The following is a 24,899-nucleotide window of genomic DNA, read 5'->3' as shown; positions in this document are numbered from 1 at the left end:
GCTCTGATTCATTCCACAGGAGTAGCTGCATTAGCGTGACACAGCAAAAACAATGAATAAACAACAAATGGCACCTTAAAGACCCACACATTTTTGGTATAAGAGTTTTTGGAGAAAATCTCTATTTCTCTCTCCGTTTCTCTATGTGGCTTCTCTCAGTGGTGGGGAATTGTGAATTTCCCCAGCATACTACAAAACATGTAAGTGCACAAGAAGGCACAAGCAGAGCAGGTTGGTAGCTGCACACTTGATATCATCTCCATCCTAGCTGAATTAGCCTTTCAGCAGAGCAATACAAGTCTTTTTTCCCTTTTCTGCCCCCTGTTGTTTCAGCCTGTCCCTGCCAGAAGGAAATCACCCATAACTCATGAAATAGACATAGAAAAATGCTTACATTGGATTCAATATAAGTTCCTCTGAAGATGAATTGCCATAAAGGAGGTGCAATTTGGGTGGGGAATGGGGTGAAGGATCACAGTTTACAGGAAGAAAAGGGTTGACCTGTGACTCTTCCCCTGAAACCTCCCCCCCCCACCGCATGGCATCTCAACTTAGACAGTAACCCTGCACCTATGAACAACCTTTTTTGCTAAACCTCATTGCCCTGTAGGAAGGTGCTTTCTCACGGAATCACAACTCCCAGGGCAGAAAGAATTAGTCGCTTTCTCTCAAACTGAGCCCCACCCCGGAGAACCATCATGCCTGCATGATGGACTGGTGGAAATACCAGGGGCCACACAGGTATCTGTGTTAGACCAGTGCCTTTCAACTTATTCATGAATGCTCTTTACTTAGGAGTGAACAGTGAACTGGACAAATTTATTTATTTATATTTATTTTTTGATTTATATCCTGCCTTTTCCTACAAAGGGCTCAAGGCAGATTACATCATTCCCCTCTTCCATCTTATGCCCACAAGAACAACCCTGTGAGGTAGGTTGGGCTGAGAGTCTGTGACTGGCCCAAAGTCACCCAGTTGGCTCCATGGCTGAGCGGGGACTAGAACTCAGATTGTCTGAGTCCCAGTCCCATGCTCTTAACCACTACACCACACTGGCTCTCTGATGATACCAAAATAGTTTGCTGATGATACCAAAATATTTAGGATGCTTAGAACAAAAATGGGATTGTGAGGAACTCCAAAAATGTATCTTCAAACTGAAAGACCATAGGGCATCAAAATGGCAATTGTGGTATGCAAGCAAGGATAAGGTGATGTTTGTTGGGGCAAAAAATCTCAGCATCGAGTATAAGAAGTTGATGGGATCTCAGCAGTGATTCACTGAGAAAAAGATCTTGTGGTTGTGGTGGACACTCCAGTGAAAATTTCAACACATTATCTGACTAGAATGAAGATGGCAAACTCCATATTAGGCATAATTAGGAAAGGAATTGAGAATAAAACTGCCAACATCATATTCCACTTATACAAAATTATGGTGCAATCACACTTGGAATACTGTGTATCGTTTTGGTCACCACCCCTAAAAATGGATATGGTAGAGCTGTAAAAAGGTAAAAAAAAAAGGGGGGGGGAGATACTGAAATAATGAATGGTTGGACCAACTGTTCTTTGAAGAAAGGTTACAATAGCTGAGATTATTTAGTTTAGAAAAAAGGCAAGTAAGGGGTGATGAGATAATGGTGTACAAAACTATGCATGGTACAGAGAAAGTGGATTCATCTCTCAAAATACTAGAACCTGAGGTCATCCCATGAAGTGGACTGGTGAGTGATTCAAGGCATGTAAAAGGAAGTACTTTTTCATGCAACACAGCACTTCTTCCCGTTCACATCCGCAGGATGGAGCGATGGCTATGCATTTTTATATTGTTATTTATTTTATATTGTTATTTTTATATTGTTACTATTGTATTTTTCTTCATGTTGTGAGCCGCCCCGAGGCTTCAGCGAATGGGGTGGCATATAAATGTTTTAATATAATAATAATACTAATAATACTAATACTAATAATAATCATTTGGACTGCTGAAATAGAATTGGACACATTCATGGAGGATCAGGCTAGTGGTAGCTACTAGCCCTGAAGGTTATGCACTGCTCCCATTAAAAGAGGCAATTTGCCCTCCTATCAGTTGCTGGGCAAAATGGGCCGGATGGAGCTGTTGGACTCAGGTCCTGCTTGGTGTTTCCCAAGTGCACCTGGTTGGCTGCCACATGAACAGAAGACTGGACTCGACAGATCTTTGGTCTGATCCAGCATGGCTAACCTTATGCTGTGGGGGCAGAGGGGGAGAGTAATACTGGTACCAGTAGAATTTGCCCCCCTAAGCTTAATTGTCACATGGAGGTCTGTGAGTTTTTGGAATGCTGCAATAAGCAAGGAAAAAATCACTTCTCTCCCTAGCTTGACTTCTCCCTAAGAATCATCCAGTGGCCTCCCATGGCAAAAAGAAAGAGCTCACCGTCACCAGTTGACCCTCATGGCCCTGGGAGGCAGGTGCAGGGTTTGGATAGCTTGCCCCTTTGCCCAGCAGTACCTCAAGCTATTACAGTCAGGTGTAGCACAGCAAAATTATGAAGAACAAATTAGGTGAGGGAAGCCTAATTAACATTAGGTGCACATTAGATTAGGAAACATTAGATATTAAAATATAATTAAACCCAGGGTGGCTCAAATCAAGGGGGCAATGTCTAATAATAATCATGATTCTATATTCTATGGAGATTAATTAAGCCATTTTTAAAATCACAACTTTAATATATTTATATACTGTTATTTTAGGGACATTCCCATGATGCACTTCCGTGTACTTTTTGTGTAGGTGGATTATTCAAATGCTAACGCATCCTTTGCATGTTATGCAGGTTTGTATGATTTGCATTAATCATCGCCTAGAGAATACAGCAGTTAGAAAATTAGAATAAACCAGCCGCACTATTGCTTCTAACTTGTATGTGAAGCACTGTCTCAGGGATGCTTTGTGGGTATTGAATCAGGATGAATGGCAACCTTTCCCAATGCAAACAAACAGACTTGCCTGTCTTCATTTGCAGCCAACTTTTTCTTGGCTTGTGGGACTGAGATTCTTTTTATATTTGTCCAGCCCCAGTTTTCCTTTTCTTCTATATTTTATAGAGGTGTTTTTTGTTTGAAGCCAGGATCATTTTAAAAAAAAATATAGGGGTTACTTGAATAAAAGTCTTATCCTCCCAGAAACATGGCCTCACTGAAATACTTCTGAGCTCATGTGCTACAGCATTGGTGAACTAGCACTGGCTCGAGGTTTGGGGGGTCTTCAGCACCCTTGTATGGTGGCAGCAGGAGTGTTCTGGGCAGCTGGATCTGGGAGCTGCCACTTTAACTACCACACTTAAGTTCTGCCATTCTGGGACACTGCGGGAAATATAAATGGCAGGTCACAGCCCCTGCTGCATCAGCACTAGAAAACAAAAGCACTTTTTCTAAAAGAGAAAGGGGGTGCAGGTAGGTATCCGTGGTGGGCCCTGATGGAGCATTGGGACACTGGCAGCTGCCCAAGGATGCTGCTTGCTGAGCTGAGGTAAAGCACAAATGCGTGAACTTTCCAGCCCTTGTCCTTTTATGATACGTGTGAGTAGGATGCAATAATGCTGTTCACATTTTATGCATAACCATAGATACAAAGACATAACATAAAACCCTTTACAAAAATAGAGGCACAGATTAGAGTCACCCACCCCCGCTAGAAGTCAAGGAGCTCCTCAGGGCACTGGACGTTACAAAGGTGCCAGGCCCTGATGGGTTACACCCGGGAGTACTTCAAGAGTTGCCACGGGTTGTCTCATGCCTGCTGGCCTCCATTTTTGAGGCCTCGTGGAGAACGGGTAAAGTTCCAGAGGACTGGAGGGTGGTGTCAGTGGTCCCCATTTTCAAAAAGGGTAGTAGAAGGGACATGGGGAATTACAGACCAGTTAGCCTTATGTCCATTGTAGGAAAAACAATGGAAAGGCCCATAATAGTGAGAGATCTAGTGATGCTAGATTAGGAAGGGAGGCCGGTGGCAACACAACACGGCTTCTGCAAAAACAGGTCCTGCCAGACAAACCTTGTGGAATTCTATGACAAGGTTTCAAGGTGGCTAGATGGAGGGGACGCAGTGGATGTGGTTTAACTGGATTTCAGCAAGGCCTTTAGCAAAGTGCCCCATGATATCCTGATTGAGAAATTGAGGAGTTTTGAGATAGACCAATGCACTGTCCGATGGATTAGGGCATGGTTGACTGACCGAAAGCAGAGAGTAACCATTAGTGGGGAATCATTGGGATGGTGGCCAGTGACAAGCAGGGTCCCCCAGGGCCCTGTCCTAGGGCCGATCCTGTTCAACCTTTTTATCATTGACATGAGAGAAGAGGTGAACAGTCTGCTGATCAAATTCGCAGACGACGCTAAAACTGGAGCAGTGGCCACAACTGAGGAGCAGGTACTCCAGATCCAAAAGGATCTGGACAGACTATGTAAGTGGGCAGGAGACAACATGATGGTGTTCAATGTGGATAAGTGTGAGGTCTTGCACTTGGGGCATAGGAAATGGGTGTCATAAGTACAGGTTAGGCGACAAGTGGCTGGAGAGTAGCACTTGTGAAAGGGACCTTGGGGTACTGGTTGCCTTCAGGCTAAACATGAGTCAGCAGTGTGATGCAGTGGTTAAGAGGGCAAACTCCACCCTTGGTTGCATAGTCAGAAGTGTGGCTTCTAGATTGAGAGTGGCATTACTACCACTCTGACTCTGGTGAGCCCGCAACTGCAGTATTGTCTTCGGTTCTGGGCTCCATATTACAGGAAGGATATAGCCAGGTTGGAATCAGTACAGTGTAGGGCCACAAGGATGGTGACCGGATTGCAGGGAAAGCCTTATGAGACGAGACTGAGGGAACTGGGTCTTTTCAGCATGGAGACTCCGAGGGGATCTGTTGGTGACATATAGGTATGTGAGGGGGTGTCACACGGAGGTGGGTAGAGACCTGTTCTCCCCTGCAGAGGAGGGCAGGAGACGCTCCAATGGACCAAAGCTCAGGGAACCAAGGTTCAGTTTAGATGCCAGGAAAGTACTTCCTCACAGTTAGGACCCCAAGGGTATGGAATGGGCTTCCATGGGAGTTGGCTGAGGCCCCATTGGTGAGGGTGTTCAAGGATAGGCTAGACATGGACATGGTGGGCATATCATGAGCAGAGCCGGCTGGAGCCGGGGGTCAGACTGGATGGCCCGGGAGGCCCCTTCTGACTCGCACTGTTTCTATCGCTCATGACCATAAGCGATCTATATGTGCACTGAATGGCTAGACCGTGTGAAGGAGGCCCATGACGCTAGGATAGGCAGCCCAGCAGTCAGCTGGTCAGTCAGCAGGACAAGGTAGCAGAGGGGAGCCTTTCCAAAAGCACCTTGCCTGGGACCCTCCTCAAACCTAGCAGCACCTCAGTGTTTAATCAGCCATGAGAATGGTTTAAAGGAAATAAGGTCCATCTAACAATATTCACTCATGCAATTAATGAATGGCATCGAAACCTTCTCAAATGATTCACAGTTTAATTTACGCTCCTGTAAAAAACTCAGCCGTCAGGGCAAGATGCCGTGCTTCTGGAAACCATGTCTTAATTGTTAGAAACTTGGAGTCATGCCATTAGGTAGCTATTAAAAACTTAGCTGCCATCAGTAAGTTCCATTTTAATTTGAAAGGTTCCATTCAAACAGAGTCTTCTAAATATCCCAGTAAAACACACAAACATTTGAGATGGAACGGATAGCCAATCCTATCACCAATCATTTCTGCACTGCCACTTCTGTGTCCTTAAAAAGGGCAACTGGAAAACACACGCTTAGGAGTTCAATGTGAGCCATACAGGATCAGATCAAAGTCCTGTCTAGTCCAGCCTTCTGTTCCCGCACTGACAGGAAGGTCATGGCACCCTCCTGCTCATATTTTCTAGACTCTGATATTGACAGCCACACTGCCTCCAACAGTAGAGGTAAAGTAGAAGAGCCGTGACTTGTAACCCCTGGTAACCACCATGGATCCGTGCATACAACCCATGTGTGAAAAGCTCAGGAAGGGAGCAGTTCTGTGTGTTTCAGCAAAGCACCAAAATGTAAATAATATGTCTTAGGAAGGCATACTAGGGATCCCTTCTTAGTTTGGCCATGTCTGCAATAGGTTTTCTCCCAATGCCATTCTGGTACTATTACAAATCCTGAGTCACATATGACTTGTTCTCACACTAATATTACTCCAGTTTATGGGTTGATGGCATAGGAAGTGGCCACATCATGAATAGAGCCCATATGGCCATAGATTTTGAATGCTATTATGGAGGCACCAGAAGGAGATGTACTGAAGCAGCAGGTCTACATCCTCAAGATAACACTGGAAAGGATCTATTTGTATTCTTCAGACTCAGGCTTCATGACTTTGCTTTTAAGGATCTTCACCCTTACCAATGAGGTAGAACCTGGAAATAAGACACCAGGAAGAGAAGACTGGGGGAGGAAGGGGTTTGATATGATGGCACTCTATAAGTGCCAGAAAGGCTGTCACAAAGAGGAAGGTAAAGATCTCTTCTCTTCAGAGTGTAGGACCTGGAATAATCAGCTCAAGTTGTGACAAACCAGATTCAGGCTAGATATCAGGAAAAGTTTCCTCACTGTCAGAACAATACAACAATGGAACCAGCTGCCTAGAGAGGTTCTGGGCTCTCTTACACTAGAGACATTCAAAAATAAACTGGACAGTCATCTGAGTGGGATGGTATAAATTAGTGTCCTGTAGCAGCAGGGGGTTGGGCCCAGTGGCCTTCTTGGCCACTTCCAACTCTACTACTCTGTGATTCCATCCCTTGAAGGTGGGACCACCAGGGTGATCTCATGTACCCAGTAATCTCTCTGTGGTCCCACAAACCTTGTATCTGGTGGTCTAATTTCTCCTGACTCCTGAACCAGCACCAGTAGCCCATGGCTATTACACCAGACCATCTCTCTTAATCTGACCATCATTACGGATTGCTTCAGAAACCCTAATTTGCCACCCAAGACATCTTTACCCTGAACCACACCCAGTGCTGCTTTTCCCCCACTAGCCTGCAAGACCCTTGTTCACCTTGCAAACATGAGCCAAACCTTTCCTGTTAGAAGGGGACAAATATGTCTGCACCTTTCTATTTATTACAGTCATTCTGCAATGTACACAGACTGATATAAGTGATCTTATTGGTATACATTAACATTTTGATGACTAAAATGAGACATTAGTTATCATCGCTAATGGTATATTTAATGACTATTAGTTCACTGGCTTTCAGAATGACATCCAAGTACTTTCAAGGGAAGGATTCAATCTTCTCCCATTCAGCACGTGGGTTGAATGTGTTTGTGCATGCTAGTTCCTTGCATTCTATTATATTGTGATCAAGGAACAGAATCCAAGATGGACTTATGCATATGGAAGCAACTGAGGTCACTAGCAACAAAAAACAGGTTATCCATCAATGCAACAGTGCTTATGAATGAACTCCTTTACTTTTTTCCGTGTAAGTGACTACCATTCACCATTACGAGGTAAAGTAAAGCATTACCTCCCGTCTTTAGCATGCAGTGGTTTAATTCCTTTCTGACAGACGCTCCGCAGTCAGACATATAAAATGCAAAATTTTCAGAAATGCTGACGTCACAGAAAATCCCATCTTTTTATAACGAAATCTCCTGGACATTTTGGGGAAAAGTGCTTTTTACCTATCTAAATTTACTTTGTTACTTTGGGAACATAAAATATATTATATAAACGTATTATATGTATATTATCATAAAATTAATATGAAAATGTTTAAAAGTAAATTCAATACATTTGTAATTATTTTAAATATACTATACTTTGAAATTTAAGATGCCAAACACAATAATTTTATCGGCCAACCAAGTAGATTTTAGGAACTTCAGCCAGTAGTACCTGAAACATCCAAATTATCCCAGAAGAAGCAGGAAAAGTGGGAATTAGAGGGAGGTTTGTGTACAGAATATGCTGTTTGTAAGGAATTAGTTTGAAATATTTTGTCTGGAAAAAAATTTGCTGAGAGATTATTTAGCTAGGAAAGGCCCATTTCCCTATTAGGGAAGCTAGTCAATTACGTGTCCAGCTCATAATTGGATTATTTAGAATTAAAACCAAATCTAACTCCATTACATGATCCACTAGAACAATTGACTCTATCCTTGGATTCCATGATAAGGAAATCTTAAGAAAGAAATGGAAGACCTGTGTCTTTTTTCCTCCTCCTCCCCCTCCCCACTAGATCTATCTAAATAATAGGAAAACTTTTTTGGAAGAATACAGGTGTATAAAATTCTGAAAATTTCTAAAATCTATATGTGAGAGTAACTTTGAAACATTTTTAGGGAGATAGTATAATGAATCAAAAAACGTATCAGATACTTTGGAGTGATTTCTGGGATATTATTACTTCTTTGTTTACCCTTTGAAACAATACTGTAATAGAATGTTTTGAATCAGACAACACATGTTCAATAACACAAATTATATTACCTGTAATAGATACGAAGGGTCTGGAGTTCTTCTTCCAGCGTTGCATATTGCTGAATAACAGTCTCTCTTTCTTGCTGCATAGCCAGCAATTTTTCCTACAAACAGAGAATTGGTTAAATGTCAGGGTAATCCTATGCAAAAACCATGGAGTTCAGTGGAGTTTACTGGGCACAGTGGCATTTATCCCCAGGTACCCATGCACAGGATTTGGCCTTCAGAACATAAAAAGTCTCCTGATACACCAAAGGTTCATCTCCTCCAGAGTTATCTGGTTGTTTATTATGGGAAACAAACAACCAGCTAATTCTTGGAAGCCCAAAAGCAGGACACAGAAGTGGCTGACTTGACCCAGAGTTTCTCTGAAGCAATGGAAGAAGTTGCCACCTCTCAGATACATTCCATTTCAGTGCCCTTTCTAAGAGAACCTAACAGTAAGATGTCAGAATAATGCAGAACTGAATATTCAGTCGTGATCATTATAACGTACAGAATTTTATGTTCAATTTTGTAATCCCTAATTTATGTATGTTCTTTCCAGATACCCCACTTTTCGCTTAAAGAAGTCCATGAAGTAGTTATCAGTCATTAAAAAGTAATATGAAATATAAAACCCCAGAGAAATACAAAAGAGAATTAATCCCACAGCCAAGACAAAACACACCCGCAACCACCAAGTTGGGATATATAATATCAAATAAGTAAATGTAAACACACTTTCCAGATACAAGTAACACTTTTTATTATCCCCTTTTTAAAAAAGAAAAGCAAATAAACCCCATCCACCCATTTGATTCTGCTTCTGAAATGGGTAAACATAAAAATGCTCACATTTAACAAAAATGTTTTATTCAGCAGTCTAGTACTGTCACATTTACTGAGATTGTTTCTCATACATACAATAGGAAAAATTAGAACCCTTATTCCCAGCCAAATCAGCTAAATAAAACAACATCATGTCACTAATTAAAAACCATGCTTATATCCCTATCAGGGCCAATGGCAACCAAAAAAATCGGTCCACATCCAGGATCCCAGGCTGCACTGGGACAGCACTCAGGATCCCATACCAAAAGAGAATGGCAGGCTACAACTGCAGGCAGAAATGCATCTACGTTAGGAAACAAATAGCAGCAATCAATATAAATTCAAGTCAAAGCCATCATACCATTTTGAAATCTGTTAGAATAGTGCCACCTTGATTGAGGGAATAGTAAGGTGTACATATCTAGGGACCGATTTCCAAAGGCTTGATGCCACTCCTAAGCAGGCCTTCACTCATTCATCTACCCTCCACACTTCAGAGGGAAAAGTCATGTGGAGCCTCTGAAGAACAGCTTACTGTATAGTTAGACCCATATGAGAGAAGGCAGTCCATCATATCCTAGTCATTTGGGGCTTTACAAGGCAACACCGGCACTTTGGATTAGGAAGAAACCATTTGGGAGCCAATGTAGAGCCAATATGGCAGATACATTTGGTAACAACTGGACGTTTTCAAAGGCAGCCCCACCTGGAGCGTATTACAGTCTGACAGCCAATGTGGTGTAGTGCCCAACCTGTGGTGTAGTGCCCACTCAGCCATGAACCTCACTGGACGAGTTTGGGCCAGTCATGGACTCCCAGCCTAGGCTACCTCCCAGGCCTGCTGTTGTGAAGATAAAATGAAGAAAAGGAGACTCTGGTAAGACGGACTGCGTTCTTGCAATGTAAGAATCACAACAATGCAAGGGTACAATCAGGATGTGTGCCAGGCAGGTGGTGCTGTGCTGTGACAGGTGGTTCTATCTCTGGACCCATTTAGCATCCTAGCCTTTCCAGCGTGCCCTGTGTCCAGACCTGCAGGCATGAATTGGAATTCATTTCCAATAGAACAACACTGAAGGCTAAGATGACCAGATACAAATATTTTCCTATACTTAGTAATCCGTAATTCACCAAGCGGAGGAAGAGGGTGATAGAAACTGCATGCCTAGTCAGAGAGTTCACTTTAGAAATAAGCCCACTTGCTTCCTGCATGAAGTAGCCTCATATGGCAGCTCAATGCCATTTCATTTGCTTTGATTACTGGAATTAAACCATTCAGCTTTGGTCTGTAAGTTGAGCCATTTATGTTATGGACCTCGTGCTGCTTCTAGGCTCACAATAAAACCCACAAAATACTAGAATGTTAGCCAAACCAAACTATTTTCTGTAATTATACTGTGCCGTTGGTGAAACAACCTTCTCAACTATTTGGGAAAACATGCTGGAATCAAAGTAGGTGGGTTGTTCCAAGAGGCCAATAATTAACATCCTTGACAATTTTCAGTGTACTGTGAAGTGCAATTGAAATGGTAGACGGGGAGGAAATGTTTGTAGCAGACACACCCACTCCCACAAGAGATTACCTGCTAGGTTCTTTAGAGAGGTATCACACCTGATATCCTTTTAGGAGAAAGGTCAGGAGACATCAGTTTGGATTCTCCTTTCTCTGACACCCATACTGGCCTGGCATTACTTCACAAGAATAGCTCCTAGTTTAGAGCAACGTAAGAGGGAAGAGAATCAGTATAGATGGATTTAAGGCAATCAGCCACTGAGAAAGGGAAATAATTATAATGCCAGGTTTGTAGCTAATCTCCCCAGTGTAATGTGTAGACTGGGAGTGGAATGCTGGTAAAGCAGAGACAATAGTAAGCATTCCTTTCTGGGATTTCAGTGCATGCTGCCTGTGGCTGAGGCCCAATCCTTACGAAGGTGGTAAATCTGAGTTGGGAGCCTGCTGAGGGCCCACACCTCAGCAAGGGCCCACTGTCAAGAACCCCCGGGGCTTGCTCCTCCTGCCTGCCCCTTGCTCTGATAGTGAGAAGGGCGGGGGGGGGGCAGCAGAAGCCCACCAAAATCCTTTATGGGATTGACTCATCTGAGATTTGGTCTTCCCCTTCTCTTCTATACAGTTTCTATATAGCCTGAAGTGCTTGATCCTGCCTAATCTCGGAAGCTAAGCAGGGTCAGGCCAGGGTGACTGGAGTCCTACACTGAGCATGTGGTTGAACCCAATGGCCCGCTAGGTCCTGCTAGGTCCTGTACTTTTGCCTTTGACTTTCTCTGGCATCATCATCTTCTCCACTGGGTCTTGGCTTCTCATGATGTGCCAAAATTATGACAGCTAATGAATAACTTTGTTGTTATGTTCTGTCAAGTCATCTCTGACTTATGGCAACCCTATGAACGAAAACCCTCCAAAATGTCCTTGACAGCCCTGCTCAGCTCTTATAAATTCAAGGCAGTGGCTTTCTTTATGTAGTCAATCCATCTCATAATGAATAAATAATCTACATGAAAGAGTAATCTCAAACAGGGTGATCATATTTGCCATCTTACTTAAATGGGGTATGATAAAGAAAATTTCCCCTTCATGGATCACTGCCTTGTCGTGGCGAAGGGGCTTGCGTAGCTCAATGAAGCTATGAGCTATGCTGTGCAGGGACACCCAAGATGGACAGGTCATAGCAGAGAGTTCTGACAAAACGTGATCCACTGGAGCAGAAAAGGGCAACCAACCCCAGTATCCTTGCCATGAAAACCAAATCTCCAAAATGACATAATGATCTCAGTTCGAATCCAGGGCAAACCATTCACCGTCACAGTAGTCCAAGTCTGTGCCCCAACCACTGGTGCTGAAGAGGCTGAAGTTGACCAGTTCTATGAAGGCCTACAACACCTTCTAGAATTAACACCAAAAATGATGTCCTTATCATCATGGGGGATTGGAATGCTAAAGTAGGAAGCCAAAAGATAACCGGTATAACAGGCAAGTTTGGCCTTGGAGTACAAAATGAAGCAGGGCACAGGCTGGTAGAATTTATCAAGAGAATACGATGGTCATAGCAAACACTCTTTTCCAACAACCCAAGAGAAGACTCTACACTTGGACATCACCAGACGGTCAACACAGAAATCAGATTGACTATGTGCTCTGCAGCCAAAGATGGAGAAGCTCTATACAGTCAGTAAAAACTAGACCAGATCATGAGCTTCTTGTTGTAAATTTTAGGCTTAAATTGAAGAAAGTAGGGGAAAGCACTAGGCCACTCAGGTATGACCTAAATCATATCTCTGATGAATATATAGTAGAGGTGACAAATAGATTTAAGGAATTAGATCTGATAGACAGAGTGCCTGAAGAACTATGGGCGGAAGTTCGCAACATTGTACAAGAGGTAGCAACTAAAACCATCCCAAAGAAAAAGAAATGCAAGAAAGCAAAATGGCTGTCTGAGGAAGCTTTACAAACAGCTGAGGAAAGAAGGGAACCGAAAGGCAAGGGAGAAAGTGAAAGATACACCCAACTGAATGCAGAATTCCAGAGAAGAGATAAGAATGCCTTCTTAAATGAACAGTGCAAAGAAATAGAAGAAAACAATAGAATAGGGAGGACCAGAGATCTCTTCAAGAAAATTGGACCTAACAGAGGCAGAAGAGATTTAGAAGAGGTGGCAAACTGGAGATATGAAGGGAATGTTTCATGCAGATGAGCATGATAAAGGATCAAAATGGCAGGGACCTAACAGAGGCAGAAGAGATTAAGAAGAGGTGGCAAGATTTCACAGAAGAACTATACAAGAAAGAGCTTAACGTCCCTGATAACCACGATGGGGTGGTCACTGACCTCGAGCCAGACATCCTGGAATGTGAAGTGAAATGGGCCTTAGGAAGTCTGAGCAACAACAAAGCTAGTGGAGGCAACAGTATTCCAGCTGAGCTATTCCAAAATCTTAAAAATCTTAAACTGAAGCTCAATCCAGACAAGACGGAGGTCCTGTTGGTTGGCGGTTCGGGCTTCAGAGAAGGTGACCTGAACCTTGTCCTGAATGGGGTTGCACTCCCTCCTAGGGACAAGGTCCGCAGCTTGGGAGTGCTCCTCGACCCGGAGCTTTCACTTGAAGCTCAGGTGACAACAGCGGCGAGGAGCGCTTTCCTCCAGCTTCGGCTGATTCATCAGCTGCGCCCCTACCTGGGGTACGACTGCCTTGCAACAGTGACTCATGCGCTGGTGACTTCCCGTCTTGACTTCTGTAACGCGCTCTACGTGGGGCTACCCTTGAAGACGGTCCGGATACTTCAATTGGTTCAGAATAGAGCTGCCAGGCTGCTGACGGGGACTGGACGTTACGTTCACATGACGCCAGTTCTCCGTCAGCTTCACTGGCTCCCCATTGAAGTCCGGGCCCAATTCAAGGTGTTGGTAATGACCTATAAAGCCCTAAACGGCTTGGGTCCTGGTTACCTGAAGGAGCGCTTACATCCATATTTGCCCAGTCGCCCCCTGAGATCGGCGGGAGAGGCCCTTCTCCGGGAGCCCTCCGTGAGAGAAATTAGGAGGGTGGCTACTCGGAGAAGGGCTTTCTCAGCGGTGGCGCCTAAGTTATGGAATGCGCTCCCCAGAGAGGTCCGCCTGGCGCCGTCGTTATTTGTTTTTCGGCGCCAGGCTAAGACCTTTTTATTTAAGCAACATTTTAAATGCTAAATACAATTGAATTTTATCTGGCCAGGGCGGCTCATTTTATAATGTGTGTTTTAATTAAGATTATTTTATATGGATTTTAACTTGTTTTATCTATGTTGTAAGCCGCCCCGAGGCTTCGGCGAATGGGGCGGCATAAAAATGTTTTAATAAATAAATAAATAAATAAATAAATAAATAAAAGACAATGCAGTAAAAGTGCTACACTCAATATGCCAGCAAATTTGCAAAACGCATCAGTGGCCACAGGATTGGAAAAGGTCAGTTTGCATTCCCATCCCAAAGAAGGGCAATGCCAAAGAATGTTCAAACTAGCGCACCGTTGCACTCATTTCACATGCTGGCAAAGTGATGCTCAAAATCCTACAAGCTAGGCTTCAGCTGTATGTGGACCAAGAACTACCAGAAGTACAGGCAGGATTTCGAAGAGGCAGAGGAACTAGAGATCAAATTGCCAATATACGCTGGATCATGGAGAAAGCTAGGGAGTTCCAGAAAAATATCTACTTCTGCTTCATTGACTATGCTAAAGCCTTTGATTGTGTGGATCATAACAAATTGTGGCAAGTTCTTAAAGAGATGAGATGGGAGCACTTGACCATCTTATTTGTCTCTTGAGAAACCTATATACGGGTCAAGAAGTGAGTACTGGACACGGAACCACTGATTGGTTCAAAATTAAGAAAGGAGTTCGGCAAGGCTGTATACTGTCGCCCTGCCTATTTAACTTATATGCAGAGCACATCATGAGAAAGGCGGGGCTACATGAATCACCAGTTGGAATTAAGATTGCTGGGAGAAATATCAACAACCTCAGATATGCAGATGATACCACTCTAAGGCAGAAAGTGAAGAGGAACTAAAGAGCCTCTTGATGTGGGTGAAGGAGTTGGCTTGAAACTCAACATTAAGAAAACTAAGATCATGGCATCAGGTCCTCTCACTTTCGGGCAAAAAGAAGGGGAAGAAATGGAGGTAGTGACAGATTTTATCTTTCTTGGCTCCAAGATCACCGCAGACAGGGACTGCAGCCAAGCAATTAAAAGACCCTTGCTCCTTGGGAGGAAAGCTATGGCAAATCTAGACGGCATACTAAAAAGCAGAGACATCACCCTGCCAACAAAAGTGCGTATAGTCAAGGCTGTGGTTTCCCAGTTGCAATGTATGGCTATGAAAGCTGGACCATAAGGAAGGCTAAGCGCCGAAGGATTGAGGCCTTTGAATTGTGGTGCTGGCGGAGACTCCTGCGAGTCCCTTGGACCACAAGGCAATCAAACCGGTCAATCCTAGAGGAGATCAACCCTGACTGCTCTTTAGAAGGCCAGATACTGAAGATGAAACTCAAATACTTTGGCCACCTAATGAGAAGGAAGGACTCACTGGCGAAGAGCCTAATGCTGGGAACAATTGATGGCAAATGAAGAAGGGGATGGCAGAGGATGAGGTGGCTAGATGGAGTCACTGAAGCAGTCGGCGTGAGCTTAGGTGGACTCCAGGGGATGGTGGAAGACAGGAAGGCCTGGAGGAGTGTTGTCCATGGGGTCCTGATGGGTTGGACATGACTTCGCGATTAACAACAACAAAAACAACAAAGAAAATTTCTGGGTAACCATCTAAATATGTCTCAGTAATACAGTAGCACCAGAAAGAATGTTTTCTGCTAACTCAAGGTGACCCCTGACATTTTTTTTTAAGGGCCAAGATTACACAGCTAGCACCTCTCAGCTACCTAAGCCCTACAGGCAAGTTTTTATTCTTTTATAAGAAACTCTTAACTTATGAGACTGAAAAGGTATGGCATTATAAAGGGGGAAAATAGTGGAGATTAGGTATTATAAATGTATTGAGGCACTACTCAATGCAAGTGTTTGCTTGCTTGCATCAAGCAAGGATCAAGGATCAAGAAGGATCATTTTGTATTGATATTGATTGATATTCACTGTATGTAGTTCGGAGAAATGCTATCCTTCCAAGCTAACTACCATTAGTCTTTGCTAATGGAAAGCACTGGATTCTATGAATTATGCATGTTCACTGACTTCCACATGCATGTGCATAGAACCTCAGCCATAGACTTGAAATAAGTGATCTTGCTTACTATCCTTTGGCATGTACAGGGAACACTAGACCAAAATCCTTCTTTGGGCAGGATAGTTCTACAGTAAACATGGGCTGAATGACCAAAAATTTAGGGCTGTGCTCCTAGTATGTAGATATTGCATATCTTTTGGCAGACTAATATGCTTTATTATGACAACTATATAATATGAATGGTTCTTAGGGAAATCTATACATTTCAAAGTAGAAATCTTTTTCAGAGTTTATTTATTTATTTATTTATTTATTAAAACATTTTTATGCCGCCCCATTCGCCGAAGCCTCGGGGCGGCTTACAACATAGATAAAACAATAAGTTAAAATCCATATAAAATAATCTTAATTAAAACACACATTATAAAATGAGTTCAAGTATTCCAATCAGTACTTTGAAATATGGACTTTCTTCAGGAAAAGCAGGTTCTCCATCATGGAACTACAGCCTTTCCCTGTAAATATGCCCAATTAGATTAGGACAGAATCGTTACCCCTGAAGGACACAATGCCTGTGTGCAGAAGAATCCTCAGAAATTTCCTGTTCTTTCCATTCCCCCACCCTGGGGCATGTGGGAAGCAGCACACCAGGTCATGGAGGGAATCAGAGGTCTCCGTTGGCCTCCTCTGCCCAGGCTGCCATTCGCTGTCCTGATCAAATCAGTCAGGATGCAGATCTTAGGTGGCGCAGTGAGACCAAAAGGCAGCGCTGTGGGACCTGGGTAAAGATCTTTCATTCCTGAAAAGACTTTTTGCACTGATTTCATACATCTGTTAAACTTGGGGTGTAGGGGGAAAGAAACTTGTAAATATTTTGTGATATCAGGGAGTCTGAGCATGCCATTGTAGAGGAGAGCCAGTGTGGTGTAGTGGTTAAGAGCATGGGACTGAGATTCAGGCGATCTGGGTTCAAGTCCCCACTTGGCCATGGAGCCAACTGGGTGACTTTGGGCCAGTCACAGACTCTCAGCCCAACCTACCTCACAGGGTTGTTATGGGGATAAGATGGAGGAGGAGAATGATGTAAACTGCCTTGAGCCCTTTGTAGGAAAAAGGCAGGATATAAATAAAAAAATAAAATAAAAAATAAAAATATGAGCTCTATGTCTTCCAGCAGGAAAAGATTCTGGGAGTTGTATGACTTTCCTCTGTCTAAACATTTATAGGATTGCTCCCTTGATACATTTAGTCTTTCATTTTTGGAATGATCCTGAATTTTCCAGGTAAGTGGCATTAGACAATTTAAGGAAAGTTATAGTGTAATAGCAATATGCAGAAGTCTGCACAGAAACATTGTATTGGATGTGGCATTTCAGAAAAATGAAAGAGCAATTTTGTTTACCTAGAACTGCAGTGCTGGAAAGAATCTCAAGGATTATCCAGTTCAACCCCTCCTGCTCTAGGACAGGAATCATTATACCTTCAGAAATCCCTGACAATTGTTTATCTATGGCCTTCTTCTAAAAGTCCGTTGGCAAGTTTCTATGACTTAATCTTTCAGTTAGAAACCTTTGTTGAACAGTTAATCTAATCTGTTTTCTGAAAACTCTGCTGCCTCTCATCCTGCACTCATTGACAGCAAATAACAATGGCTTTCCATGTTATTTATGACAATGCTATAAAACTGCTTTGTCCACTTAATCTCTTTTCCTCTAGATTTAGTATCGGGATGGCACAAAATATTCTGCAGTTTTGATTTTCAGGTAGGAAACAGAGATTTTGGTGGGACAGAAAGTCTTCCCCTCTAATCACTCCGAGTGTGATTCAATGATTTTTTTTTCAGGATTGGGGGTATTATGGTTGGTGCCATTGTTTTCCCTTGATCCTGTAGCTTTGGCACCATTTTTTCTTGGGTTGCTGCTTCTTTCTTCTTCCTAGATAAAATAGATTGGTGATGACAGCTGATCAGAGATTGCATACTTAATAATATGATGCTACAACACTAGGGAACTGAAAACAATGGTTTCTTTAGCTGAGTGGGGTTATGGCTGAGCTGAGATATGAACCAGGGAGAATTTTTCCCTACTGGCCATTTATGCTGGATGAAAAGAAAATTGTTTTGCCACTTGTTTTGGAGATCACTTGGGCTCTCATAACTCAGAGTTATTATATGAAAAGAGGGTCTGCTGATACTGCTTGGATCATAATGTGCGCAAGCGCAGCTTTGTCTTTAGCAACGTATATTGCCAAAGCCCATCTGATGATGGCCTTCAAGAGGGGGTGGCCTGTACTTCATCATCTAGGCCTTGCGGAGAGGAACATTTGTAACACTCGGTCACAGAGGCCTCTCATAGGGTGCGTAGTGCATGAAAAGTCTATTCTATGAACTTTAATAGAATTAATGAAAAATAATTAATGGTTGTTTTGACATTGCCTTAAACGAAGCGTGAGCACCCACTGTCCCTCCCTTGCCAAAGAATTGGTTGCTGAAATTTGGAAGAACGGTGGCAAAAGGAGGCCAATTTCCTTTGTTCATGTTTTGTTGTTTCTTTGAATAAGTTGCAGTTTGCTGCTGAAGTTTAGCAGTGATGTGGAAGCAAAATTGGCTCTATTTTGCTGCCATGTCACTAAAAGTTCAAGGCAAAATTTAGCAGTGCGTGCTGACAGGGGTACAATCCTCTGGGTGTTTCAGGGGAATTGGCCCCTGCACCTCCAGGGGCTGGCCACCCTGCCTCAAGCACAGAGGAGCTTCCTAAGAATGCTTAGCATTTAGAAAATTCTCAACCTTTTTTTTTTTTTTGGTGATCTTGAAAAATGCTGGTGAACTATTATCAGTCACTACAGACCAAACAACCACAGGTAAACCCACAATCCATTAAATTCGAACTGTAATGTTACCCTGCACACCGGTGCCCTCCTGCAGTCGGAATCATTGCCAACAATTTTTGTTTTTGTTTATTCAAGGGATCTCATCAGCTGTCACTGTGACTACCTGACAGTTCAGCACCTGAACACCTGCTGAAGTGAACCTGTCATGCCAGAAACGTTTCTAAAGTTAGGCAATCTCTATTCAATGTATGGCAAGCACTTGGATTCTATTTCCTCCATAGCTTTCAACATAAGCAACAGACAATTGGAGAACTGACTGTACAGTGGTATTTGCCAACTGAAATGTTATTGAAGCAAGTTTAATCAAGTCATCTTGAGTAGCAAAGAAAGGCCATATTTCTGGCAAAAGAAAGCAAGAAGCAAGCAAGCAAGCAAGCACTAAACATAATTTACCAGAACCAACTAAAATACTGGTAAATGGAAAGTATTTCATTATCATGTATGGACTTAGCTTTCACTGTACTTTATTAAACAAGAAAGTTCAGTATGGGAAACAATTGATAATTTGTGCAATTCCTAGACTGCCTGCAGTGAAAAATTAAAGCTGTGTGCTTCATGTGCAGCACATTCAGCTGGAATATTCTGAACTCAGAGAATTATGTGCATGCTATCAAAAAAGAAGAAATGTAGAAATGAACATCTCTTCTGAGGTAGATGTCCAGTTTGGGCCATCTAAGTCTTTTGCACCTGCTTGTAAGGACAGGCCAGCAACACTGTATCTTGCTGCCTTCCTCCTGGATGGCCAGTGTGGAAGACCCGCCATAGCTACAAGCACAGAGCAGGGGCACTCCAACTTTGACCTCAGAGACCAGGCCTGAGGTTGGACCTGCAACTCCGACCTCTCCCATGGCTGTCCAAACTGTGTCTAGCAACCAGTGAATTTAATTCTTTAAAGCTGGCCTTACATGCACATGCTTCTTAATAATTTTTAAAATAATTAAGGACACAAATACATGTAAAAACAATTTAATACAATTAATGTAGAAAGCACAGAACACATCTGGTAACATGAAAACGAATGAAATTAAACCAATAAGCAGCAACCTGATGACGTCTGGATTTTTTGACTACAGCTCCTGACCACTGACCTTGCTGGTTGGGGCTGATAGGAGTTGTAGTCCATAACATCTAGAGGTTACCATGCTTTTTCCCCTGAATTAAACTGCCTGGATAAATAAAAAGGCTTCTCACCTTGTGTCAGAAGGACAACACACTTGGCATCAGTTTCTTTGGGCTGAGCATTCTTCAGAAACAGTGCCACAGCCAAAAAGGCCCTTTTCCTGCTCACCCCTTGTTTCACCCCTGAAGGCAGGAGCACCCAGAGAAGGGACCCCCAGGGATGATGGTGACATTTGTAGAAGGAAGTCCTTTAGGTATCTGGACTCCAACTCACACTGGGCTTTAAAAGGAAGCTCCAGAAGTTTGAATTGTGTTTGGAAACAGACAGATAAGCAGCACTATTATTTAAGATGTCACAAAGGCAGCATCACACTCAATGTATTGCAATCGTATAATTTAGATGCCACTAGTTCTTGGATAACACTGCTTGGCTTACAGGGCCAGAGCCTATGCATCTGTTCAAACCAGTGGAAGAGACTTCATGCCACATGTCCCACTTCAATATATGAAAAGGAGCTTGGATTCAAAAGCACTCTGAGACGATATTGCAAATTCTCAATGGAAGGGGGGAGTATGTTGAATATCATCACCCAGAACATAAGAACACTCCACTGGCGGTGACTTTGTTCAGACAACAAGGTTGCCCATCAAGCGAAAATTTAAGCCTTATGGAGCTGTGGTGTGAGCCATTGGCATTATGAATAGGCAACCCTTGACAAGGGCTTGTGGGAGTTATCTGTTAGAAACCCCAAGTGGGAAGGGGGCAATTTGAGAGCTAAAAAACCCTCATATGACTCTCTAACAGACCACGTGAAATAATGGTAGTCGGCATGCAAGTGTAGCACATCAACGGTCGAAATCTAAGATGGGCTATCAGGTCATGTAGAATGGCCCAGTACTTCTATCTTGTCTGGAACAAGCTGCCATTTATCCATGCCATTGATGGACAGCCGGCACTGATAAAACTGCTGGCATGTTCATAGCTTCACCATGATATTGTTTGCTTCCCTTTGTACAAACAAGGCATAAATAACCACAACAATGGCATCTCATCACAACAAAACATAGGAAGGCAAGCTTCCCAGAACTTTCCTAATAACCTAAAGTACTTTTATTGACTTCTATTTATTTTACCTGTAACCCACATTTTATTCTGGATGGAAATCAAAGACCTGCACACATGAACACATCAGGCCAGTCCTGCAGAAGGTACATTGGCTGCTGCTTGCCATCCAGGCCCAATGCAAGGTGCTTACAATCGTATATAAAGTCCTAAACAGCTTGGGGCCAGGCTGCCTGAAGGAACACCTATCTCCATATACACCAACTCGATCACTTAGGTCATCACCTGAGGCCTTTCTCAGTATTTCTCCCCCTAATGAAGTAATGGGAGATGGCAAGGAACAGCCTTTTCTGCAATAGAGCCCCAGTTGTGTAATTCACTTCCATCAGAGATCTAGCTGGCATCATCTCTTTATTCTTTTTGGTGTCAATTAAAAATATTTCTTTTCCACCATTATTTTGGTGGGTTAACCCTTGGTTTATGGTATTAATTCAGAATCTGATTTCAGCACCAGATACTGCCTTTTGTACTCTATGTTTAAATTTACTTTTTTAACCTAAGATATTCTTTAATAGCTTAATATACGGATTGTTCAATTTGATGTCTGTTTTTATTATTGCTTTTATTTCTACTGTTGGTTCTTATATTATGTATTGTCTTAAATGTTGTATGAATGGTACTGTTTTAATTGTTGTATAACATGTTGTGAGCTGGCCAGAGAGCCTTATGGCTATGGAGAGGCATACAAGTCAAAACTAAATAAAAAGAGAATAAAAAAGAAAGAACTTAGTTTCCCACCCCCATGCATTTGCACTGAACATTCCCGAAGTATTTCACATCCCTCTTAGGGCCTAGGGCTGCCCATCTTCTTTGTAATGTCAGGATGCAGCCTGATTTGACAGCTGTCTGCCCCAACCGATCTCCTGCAAATCACTCAAACACAGGCTGTAGGGCACCCTAAAACACTCTTATAAGTAATTGCACTTTCATATCGCCCTGATTTCACAAGAGGGTAACTCACGACGTGTTTGGGCTGGCCAACAGAATTATCCACATGGTAGCTTTCTTTCACTTTTTCTTTTCAGGGAGAAGGTCCAAATTTATACAAGCTTCATAAAAGGTTGTGGGGTATAAATCACCCAGCTGCAGCTTCTAGTGGTCTCACTGTCTATGGTATACTGCTAAGATTCTGGATGTTGCGCAGAACGCCACAAAATGCGTTTGATCCATTTTGTCTTGCAACTTAGCAAAGAAATGTTGCAACAAGAAACACCAACAAAGATCTGAAAATCTTAAGCTCTGGATTACCATACTGTGTTCTCCTGCCATTCAATGCATCAGACAAAGGCTGTGGTGTTCAAAGTAAAAGGGAGAGAGAAAGGAAGGAAAAGAAAAAAGAATCTGATCACAAAAAGTGAAGAGTACAAAGTCAATAATATTCCTCCACATCTTTACTCTTTTCACAGATTGGATGTTAAAAGAGTTGCAGCAATTAGGCTTTTGTTAATTACCAGCTGTTGAAACAGATGTGTTGACTGTCCTTATTAGTCCACAGCTGGGATAGGAGAACAATTGATGCTCACTAAAACCAACAACCAGCTGTTTGGAAGTAATTATCTTCTATCAATAACTCAGGTGATAAATGCAGTAAAGCTTGTATCTGCAAATTTCAATAACCAAAGCACAGTTACCATATTTATATTGTCTTTTATTTTCAATGTAAGTGCCAGATTCCCGCATTTTAAATATTTTTGCTGGTACACCTTCCTGGAAGAATGGTGATGCTACATGATGCAGCAGTTAAGCACATCCTGTCCTACCTTGCACGTTCTGCCTGATGCAACAGGATTACACTCTGGATTGGCTCCACATGACACCTACATATGTAAACCAGACTTCTGAAGGTGGTTCGTTCTAGATGTTACTCTGTTGATCCAGAATGTGAAGTCCAGAAAAAAATGTTTACATCTTTCACTGAGGTATATTTCCAAATGTCATCAGCAGTGTATAGATACCTATTAAACACATATTTTGCAACAGGAATCAAATTATGAGTCTGACAGTTCTGATCAAAATTTGTGTGTATTTTGACTGTTAACATTAAATTTGTATGGTCCCCCATAAAAGATATCATGCTGCATTTTAATGCATTATTCTATTTACTCCTACTTGTTTTTCTCTCTCGCAAGGAACCTGAAGTCCTCCTTCTCTCAATTTTATACTCACAACAACCCTGTAAGGTAGGTTAACCTGAGTGTTAGTGACCTGCCATAGTTAGCCAGTAAGCTTTATGGCTAAATGGGAACTAGACCCAAGATCTATTACATGCTAGACTGACACTATAACCATTTCACCAGACTGGCTCTCCTCTTCACAGTGAACATGAACAAGATCATTCACAGGGTGATCTTGTAGATTCTTTGGATTCCTAGAGCTCCCGCCTCAGACCTGGGATCTGCATTCAGATCCTCCTCCCAAATGATATGGGGAGAGCGGCACTGGCTGCTCCCGAGTTTGGAAAACCAACTCCAGAGAAGGGCTGAGCGGCATTCTGGGGAGTGGGAAGGAGAGGAGACCAAGCCTGCCAGGAAACAAGGCATCCTAGCAGTGCTCCAGCTCCCCTTGCTCCCCATCCAAAGAGTCTCAGTGAGACAACAGAAATCAGCCATTTAGCTTATCTGTAGCGTAGGACAGAGGAATCATTAGTTCAGTTTTATCCAGGATGGATTAAAATGAATGATTTTTTAAAAAAAATCAAAACAACTGAATTTTTAAATTTAAATTGCATTTTTAAATAAAACACTTTTTAAGGAAAACTCTACCTAAAGATAGTTTTCTGTTTAAGATACATTATAGTCCAATGCTAGTCATCATGAAATAAGGATTAGTTTTTAATTATGTAGCACAAGGCTATATGTTCATGCAATGTTTACATTTTTTGGTAAATGAATTCCATTAATCCATTCACAATGTCATGCTTTTCCAGAGATTTCTGTAAGATTATTTGGCAATTTTTCTATCTAGGAGATATTAGCAATGATACTCGGTTTTACAGTTCTCAAAACTGAATGTGTGTCTGCAGAGATCACATGCCTCTTCTTCACAGCAAAAATGTTATAAAATAAACAGAGTTGAGAAAAAGACCACATCCCATTGTTCCTTTGCAAATCTATGTACACAGAAACAACCCCTTACCCCTTAAGTGCTAAATTTAAAAAAAAATCAATGAACAGAAGAAGATTGTTAGGAGTAGAATAGACCTGCACAAGAAGCTAAGTGTGAGGAGGGAGGGCAAGCAGTAAAAATGAAAGTGAAAACTTTTACACAAAATACTCCACAAGTCTTTGGATTTTTTTGCACATAGTCTGAGGCTCATCATATTCTTTCTTTGGAAAAGAAAATCTATAATGGTAGAAGGCCATAAGAGAGAACCAGTTTGGCAGTATTTTTAATGCAGTTCCTCTAGTAAGGCACACATACATTCAAATAATGTAGAAAACATGCTTTAAATCTAGTCTTACTGACTAGTAATTTAAATCATATCCACCCTGTTTTTATCACATTAATTTCAGTTGCTATAGCTCAAGGAAGTTGACAAGGCACTTGGTCAGCTTTGTGTAACTACCTCGGTATGGAATTCTTGTTTCTCCTGACTTATAAAAGCCACCAGAGAAGGAACAAACAGCTGGACCTGGGAGATGACCAATGGTGATTATAGGAATAAGTGTGTGTGTGTGTGTGTGTGTGTGTGTGTGTGTG

The 24,899-nt window shown here is 42.3% G+C and overlaps 1 protein-coding gene across 2 annotated transcripts in view; it reads right to left on the bottom strand.

Moving 5' to 3' along the window:
- Window positions 1-24,899, bottom strand: part of MIPOL1 (mirror-image polydactyly 1) — a 247,348-nt gene that overhangs the window by 69,735 nt on the left and 152,714 nt on the right. For both annotated transcript variants that reach the window (XM_044436805.1, XM_044436804.1), the window contains exon 9: window positions 8,533-8,627. In XM_044436805.1, coding sequence (XP_044292740.1) covers window positions 8,533-8,627 — 95 coding nt within the window. The remainder of the gene's footprint in view (window positions 1-8,532; window positions 8,628-24,899) is intronic.

The sequence above is a fragment of the Varanus komodoensis genome, unplaced genomic scaffold (assembly GCF_004798865.1).
Source record: "Varanus komodoensis strain SLA01 unplaced genomic scaffold, ASM479886v1 scaffold3, whole genome shotgun sequence".
Classification (NCBI taxonomy): Eukaryota; Metazoa; Chordata; class Lepidosauria; order Squamata; family Varanidae; genus Varanus; species Varanus komodoensis.
This window is presented reverse-complemented; position numbering and strand designations above follow the sequence as displayed.